Source organism: Magnolia sinica, chromosome 13 (genome assembly GCF_029962835.1).
Source record: "Magnolia sinica isolate HGM2019 chromosome 13, MsV1, whole genome shotgun sequence".
In the NCBI taxonomy this organism is placed as follows: domain Eukaryota; kingdom Viridiplantae; phylum Streptophyta; class Magnoliopsida; order Magnoliales; family Magnoliaceae; genus Magnolia; species Magnolia sinica.
In genome coordinates, this window is record NC_080585.1 from 42,214,121 (window position 1) to 42,221,830 (window position 7,710).

General features: G+C 45.1%; 1 protein-coding gene across 1 annotated transcript; it reads right to left on the reverse strand.

Moving 5' to 3' along the window:
* Positions 1 to 5,906: 5,906 nt before the first annotated feature.
* Positions 5,907 to 7,294, reverse strand: LOC131224247 (uncharacterized). Its single transcript, XM_058219782.1, has 3 exons — positions 7,147 to 7,294; positions 6,683 to 7,065; positions 5,907 to 6,611 (listed from the first exon to the last, which is right to left on the reverse strand). Exons 1-3 carry the CDS (start codon positions 7,292 to 7,294, stop codon positions 5,907 to 5,909), a joined length of 1,236 nt encoding a protein of 411 aa, XP_058075765.1.
* Between the last annotated feature and the right edge of the window lie 416 nt (positions 7,295 to 7,710).

Below are 7,710 nucleotides of genomic sequence, written 5' to 3' on the forward strand. Positions count from 1 at the left end.
TTAACATTCACATTCACACTCACATCCATATCCACATCCACCTCTACCTCCAAATCCCTATTTTCATTCATTAAATTCAATATTTAAAATCACATCTATTTTCATTCATTCAATTCAACATCCACATCTACATCTTCATTCATTCAATTTAAATTCTACATTCACATCCGTATCTTCATTCATTCAAATTAACATTCACATCTATATCAACAACCGCATCCTTATCCACATTTGCATTCATTTAATTCCATATCCACATCCACATTTACATTTTCATTTACTCAATTCATCATTCACACCCACTTCCACATCTAGAAATACTTACTCATTCATCATTCATCCATTTCATCATTCACATCAAATCAAACATCAACATTCACATCCACATTTTTATTCGTATATTTTAGCATTCACATCAAATCTAACATCGAAATTCACATCCATATTTTTATCCATATAGTTTAACATTCACATCAATTTCCACATTTATATTCACTTAGACATTTTCAATCATGCAATTCAACATTCACATCCATTTCCACACTATTTAATTCAAAATTCACAACCGCATCCACATCCATTCATACAGTTCTACATTCATATCCATTCAATTCAAAATTCACAGCCACAAACATTTCCATATCTAAATTCATTGAATTCATCATTCACATATATATCCACATCCACTAACATTCTATTTAACAAGTAAAGAAAAATGATGAGTACGTTCATTTAATTCAATATTAATTATATAAAAAATTATAAGAGTCATACAAAAAAGTGACCACTCGAATGACATATATATATATATATATAAAATTACATATCTCGTGAAAATTGAAAATTGAAATTCTTATACTAAGATAGATTCTTCTTTCTTAAATAAATCTCTTTATCCCCAACTTTTGTGTGGTTTATTTTGATACAGACTACTTTATCTTCTTTGATGTTAAGTCTCCTAGTTTACTTGGCACCACCCGTATCTTATCTTTCACCCACATTCAGTTTAACAATCATTAAAAAATAATAAGTACATTTATTCAATTCATTATTCGTTCTAAAAAAATTCACAAATCTCTTACAAATAATTTTCCACAAGAATGACACATACAAATAATTACATAAGTCCTAAAAACTGAAATTCCTATATTAAAATGGTTTTTTCTATTTTTAAAATAAAATCTCCTTGTTGCCAGTGTGCTTATGTGTGGTTTTGAGACATGCTTCTTTGTTTTCTTTGAAGATGGGCCCCTAGTCTGCTATCAAGGATTGGTGTTATGCATGAACATTCATGGAGAAGTGCACCTACAAAACGCATAAGAAGTATTCATGAAAATATGAATGTAAATCAGGTTTTGAATTATGTGAATTAAAATATGAAAATGCATATGCAATGCAGCAATAGATATTGTTGATGCAAAAATATAGCTTCTCCAACCGTGCCTTGATGGCTAGCTCTGAGTCCTATGAGCCTGCACAAGAGAAGGACAAAGGGGACCCTGGCTCGAGCAAGGGACCTTCTAATGCCAAAGTCAGGCTAGGAATCTGGGTCAAAGTAATGTAGCTGGGGGTTTAGAGTGCCAAATGTTGCGTATCTGTTTCAATGGATTCATCTCCTATTTATACCTGTGGATCAAAGGGGACGTGGTCGTCAATCTTGGCACGATATCTTCCATCTAGCAGGCGTTGCGCGTGCGCTGATGTCAACCATTATCCTTAGATCGTGCACCAGGAAACTCTCCAGCATGCCTTATTGGGGGTTGTTTCTTTAGCATGATCATCAGCCACGTGTGCATCCGAGCCGATCTTAGCCATGGCCCTCGAAGCCCATGAGCATGTTAGTCTTGGTCGGATCTCGGATGACTCATATCAACACCGAGCACTAGTTTTTCGACTCTTACCTACGAGTTGGACATATGACACCATATTCTCATCTAACCCAGGCCTTGCTTACGATCCTTCAAGCCACTAATCAAAGTAGACGGGTCGGGCCCATTCTGGTTTCTTCCAGGTTCCAGGCCAGTGTCAAAGCTCAGACACACGATTCAGGGCCATAGTTATTTGGATGTGAGTTCTAGACGTCGATGTGGCTCAATCTTCCTCTCTTTCATACCCTAGTTTTGGAATAGTAGTTCGGAAGTGTGGTCGGTTCGAATATAATGAGGCTCTGCTCATCAATTTCTCCAAATCAACCTTTATTGGGCTCGGCTCAGATTTTCCCATAACAGAAGCCCCCTACTCTCTGAGTCTAAGCTCGGACTCAGGGAGTAAATGTTTGGAAAAATGAACCGTCGCCTTACTCATGATGACGGGTCGGCTAAGTTGAAACGAATTGCCGTGACGATTACGCTTTGGGATCCGCATGTTGTACGGCGATTGCAGCTTTTCAAGTTCTAACCGCTGGATGGCAAACGCGTGGTGTCGGTTAAGGATTCAAATCGGCTGGATGAATAGGACGTTGCCACGTGTCCATCAGAAGGCAAGGGGCCATCTATGCAATAAATGTTGTTCAGTACTGACAACGTTCGTCTCGGAGAGTATCGGCCCAGATGAATTGCTTGCTTCCACGTGTTCGATCAGGTCCGGGACCCAGCCGTTTCAGCTTCGGAGATAGTTGTCTGTCATGATTGCGCCTGGCTGGCTGCTCTATATAAACCCCTCTCAGTCCTCATTTAAGCTCTCCTACTTCTTCATCTGCATTTCTTGTGCTCCACTTTCTTTAAGAGTTTGCACAACGAGAAACTTTCTGGAGGGCCGTTCTTTGTGATTTTTCCTTCTCAAACTCTTTTTCCATTTCTTTTTAGAACACTATGTCGAAGACTCGTATGACGTCCAAGAGGTCCGAGCAATGAATGAGGATTCCGAGCATAAGACCACAGACTCGGAGCGCACAGACTCCAAAGGTCCCTTGGAAGCAATACTGCTCTATCCTCCAGTCAAGAAAACTGCGGGCCCGAAAGCCAAAAGCCGAGGCACGGGATCGAAGAGGATACTCTGGGATCCGACGGGAAGGGCTAAGGCCCGGCCTTATGGAGGCCGATCCGAAGCGGTAATCCCCGGGGGCTTGGTTCTGATCAAGTCTCAGATGACTCAGCTCCGTGCCGAATAGCAGATTCCCAACTCAGTGCATATCATAGCTCCTTCTACCCTTGACGCTCCAGGTGACCTTGCTGATGGGGACGTCGTTATATTCATCTACGCCCTTCAATGTGGGCTTCAATTTCTCATTCATCTATTTTTGTGCCTGACGACAGCACATCTGAAGCTGGCTCCGGGCCAGTTGGTTTCGAATGCCTGGCGGATCCTGGTCTCCTCTTACATTCTTTGGCATCAACTAAAGAAATAGCACTTGACGTCGGACGAGTTCCTAGCTATGTACTAGGCTAAACATGACAAATCCAAGCCATGCTAGTACTATTTCTTAGCTAAGCCCCAGTGTACCCCGGGCCTAATAACCAGACCCCCTACCTCCAACAAGGATTGGAAATGCAAGTGGTTTTGGGCCTCGGGGGAGTGAGAGGCACTTACTACTGAACTCGACAACCTATGGGTCTGAGTCCCCACCAAAATTTCCAATCAAGGTTGAATCCACTTTGATTTATCCTGTGTCTTATAATTCTGGTTCGTTCCTCATTCTAACTTAATTCTTTGTTTGCAGTTTACCCGAAAGGGCTGCCCGACCTCTCTCCCTTCTTCCGAGCCCATATTGCTAGGGCTTGGGTACTCAAGGAAGACCAACGCATCTGAACGACATCATCAGTCCGGATAATCTCCTCCATCTGAATTTTGTAGATTCAAACCTCTCCCCATTGCTCTGGGTAAGTTATGACTCTTCATACAATGAACCTCTTTGTAGGTATGTTCCTTAGCCGATTTCTTTTTGAGCAGGTATGGCTGAGGCGTCGTGCTCCAAGAGGAAAAGGTCGGTAATGCCGCTTCCTCCTCTGAGCGTGATGATGGCTGCTAAGCCAAGAGTAAGATCATGGAGAAGAAGAAAAAGACAACTTTTACTGTGGAGACTACCCCAGTTGCGGTCGTGCCTGTAACAATTCCAGCCCCAGCCCTCGAAGCACACCGGGCCGCTTCCTCTCATCCGCTTGGGATCAAGGAGGTCGTCGCAAAGACTATCGGCATAAGTTCCCCCCGGGTAGGGACGTTTATGACAACCCCACCAACATCAACCTTACTGCTGTTGAGGTAGATTTCCTAGTCGACAGGACAGACTCCTAGTCGGGAACGCCGCCGCAGCCGAGCCTCGGGCCTCCGAGGCTAGGGGTGTTGGAAGGGCAACTGATTTGACTCCTCCCTCAGAACTCTTGGCATTTCTTCCTGATTACCATATGTCACTATTGAATGATTGGGCGCCCAAACATCCGACCGAAGCATCCATTGTCAACACTCTCTCTCGTCTTCCTGAGTCGTTCGTAACCAACTTCGCCTCCGTCTGCTACACGATAAGCTTTTAACATTATTTGTGAACTCAGATCGTCGTTGCTGATGTTTGTCCAGATCCAAGAAAGGCTAAGGGCGATGACTCGAATCGAGGGGGAGAAGGCCGAGTTTTTTTTTTTAACCGAGTTAAAATTCATTAATAGAAACAAGAGATTTACAACCCTTTGGGTAGGGCCCAACCCGAACAAGAAGGAGCCCGCCTATCATATCAACAAAAGAAAACCAACCTAGGAGAGAAACCGCCAGCAGGAACCCCAGGAGCGCAACAGCCATAAAAAAACCAGCCTAGCACCCTGACTTGAACGGACCCACGCAACGCTCCCCTATACAAAATCCAAAGAACAAAACCAGAAGGCCCATTAGGTAGGCCCCGGCACGACCCAGGTGGCTCCCAGGCCAATCCTATCCAGGAACACCAAACCTCTAATAGGCCCAAGACGATCACACACCCGGTCAACAACAAGCAAAGTTTGACTACCACTACCCTTTCGGGCCAGCCCGTCTGCCGAACCGTTGCCTTCTCTCAGAATTAGCCTAACCAAAACCAAGCCACCTTTCATAAGGGATTTAATTCTGGACACTCAGTGCCTCCAATGCCATGAGAAAGACGATTGTCCCGAGATTGAATCCATCATGAACTTGGAGTCTAACTCTATCTCGATGCAGTTGTACCCCTTACTAATGTAAGACTGAGCCCATCATGGACAAGCCTCATCTCTGCCTTGTTGTTGGACGTAGACCCATATCCTAACACAAAAGCAAACAGAAAATCCCCCATGTGGATTCTAGCAATACCGCCCCCTCCATCCATGCCAGGATTGCCCAAAGAGGAGCCATCAACGTTAATTTTCACCTAGTCTATGGCGGGCCTGGACCACCTGACCGATTCCACTTTAACCCGAGCACGCGCAGGAGGGGACAGCCCCAGATCTCCCCAAAAATCCAGCCCTGTTAGAAGAGGACTGAGAGCGGGGAATGGCGGGCGTGAACAGGAAGAACAGCCATCCCTCAATTTTTACTATACAAACACTAGTCGCTGCCGATTTCTGGTTAAATTTGGCGGCATTCCTTGCATGCCAAATTTCCCACAAGATAATGCAGGGAGTGACCTTGCAAATGGATTTGGAGATGGTTCCCCCTGCCATGACGACCCACCACTGCCTAATCCTTCCTTCAACGAATTGCTCCGGGAGAAAGAAGACACTGAAAATGATGCCAAAATGGTCCCAGATGGACCTCGCCAAAGCTCCATAAAGGAAAAGATGGCTAAGAAATTTCGAGTTGGACCTGAACCCGAGCTCCTCAACGCAGCAGTAGCACATGGAGACGGTGGGAATCCCCTTAGCTTGAATGCATACATCGACTAGGACAGTGTCCTGGAGCACTCTCCATGTGAACACCAAACTCCATGTGAACACCAAAAATTTTGGCAGCACTTTCTGGTGCCACACCCATTATGACCAACCGGGAAGGCTATAAACAGGCCTACTCATCTTCCAGGCAGATTTAATAGTAAACTTACCTGAACGATCCAGAGGCCAAAAACAGGAATCATTTTCATCTGACGTGGCGAAGCCTTCCTGGAAAATGAAATCCACAACACCATGTGGAAGGAGGGAGAACACTGCCGAGGTCGGGAAAGGCCCCAAGGGCCTGAGAAAGTCCTTGATCTGTAAAGAGAGGAGCTCGCTTAGGATCAGGGAGGAAACCAAGCTCACAAGGGGGCCTAGCCCAGTCCAATTAACATCCCAAAGATTTCTAGCTCCGTGACCCACCTGCCATTGGACGCTTCCCTCAAGTAGGGCCATCTGCTCCCTGATTTTTCTCCATAAAGGAGAGCCGCCTCTAGCTGAGGACAACGCAGAACTAGAATCCAGATCCACCCCATGCTTGGCTCTCATGAGAACTGCCCATAGTCCACTAAACTCGCTGAATTTCACCTCCCACTCTAGTTTCATCCTCAAAGCATTCAAGAATTCAGCTAGTTTCCTGATCCCCAAACCACCTCCTTCAAAGGGCCTTGAGATCTTTTTCCAGGATATCCAGTGGAGCTTACTCTTTCCATCAGCCCAGCCCAAAAGAACCTTGCAAAGTGTTGTTCCAAGCTGGAAGTGACCTTGAGCGGGACCACCGCAGTCGATATAACATGCAATGGAATGCTGCTCAAAACATGCCTAATTAGGTTGGCTCTACTAGCTTGAGACAACAATTTGGATTTCTAACTGCTGACCTTGCTTTGGACCTTGTCCAAGAGGAATTGGAAATCTGAGCATTTCACCTTACCTGAGGCTAGGGGGACGCCCAAGTAACGTAGACCCGCTCTCAACTTAACAATCCCAAGAATACACTTGATACTTCTAATTCTAGTGGCGGAGAGCTTCCCCGAGTAGATAAAACAGCTCTTGATAAAGTTAATCCTCTGCCCAGAGGCCTCTTGGAACACATCCAGGAACGTCTTCACTGCCTGCAACGAAGACTTGCTGCCATTCAGGAAAAGCAGGGTATCGTCGGTGAATAGCATGTGCGTGGCAATTGGCCGACCTCTACCAATCGCATAAGGGTGACTCCACCCTCTCACCATGAGGTTCCTGAAATTTCTAGAGAAAGCTTCCACTGCAATAATGAATAAACTAGGGGAAAGGGGGTCACCCTAGCGGAGGCCCCGAGAGGACTGAAAGAACCCCACAACCTCACCGTTCACAAGGATCGAAAACCAGCAATTACTCCAGCATTTTTCCAAAAGGGATACCCATTTGTCGCTGAAACCAAAAGCTCTCAGAACCAGCTTGAGAAAACCCCAGTCTACCCTGTCATAGGCTTTTTCGAGGTCAAGTTTGACCATGATGTTTCCGCCTCTGACCTTCCTGTTGATGTCTCTGACAATCTCCTAAGCGAATGCAATATTTTTTGTAATGGGCCTACCTTGCACAAATGCACCTTGCTCCAATGAGATCATCTTGGGCAGGAGCTTGCTGAGCCTTGAAGCCAAGATTTTTATGAAAATTTTGTAGATCACGTTACATAGACTGATAGGCTTAAAGTCAGAGAATGTTGCGGCAGTCTTGGCATTAGGAACCAAGCAAATTAATGACGTTGTGAAAGCTCTAGGGAGATCACCCCCTCAAAAAGGTACTCAGTTGCCTTTAGAAGATCTTCGCCCATAAATGGCTAGCATTCAGCAAAAAAAGCTCCCGTGAAAATGTCCGAGCCCGAAGCCCCATCTTTGGAGATGGCGCTAACTGCATCCTGCACTTCCTG

Excerpts from the sequence above, each read along its gene's own strand:
- LOC131224247 (XM_058219782.1), bottom strand. The coding sequence starts at position 7,294 with ATGGTCAAACTTGACCTCGAAAAAGCCTATGACAGGGTAGACTGGGGT. Across the intron at positions 7,066-7,146 it reads GTTTTCGATCCTTGTGAACG|TGGAAGCTTTCTCTAGAAAT; the intron begins GTGAGGTTGTGG and ends TCATTATTGCAG. Across the intron at positions 6,612-6,682 it reads TGGACAAGGTCCAAAGCAAG|CATTCCATTGCATGTTATAT; the intron begins GTCAGCAGTTAG and ends TGTTTTGAGCAG.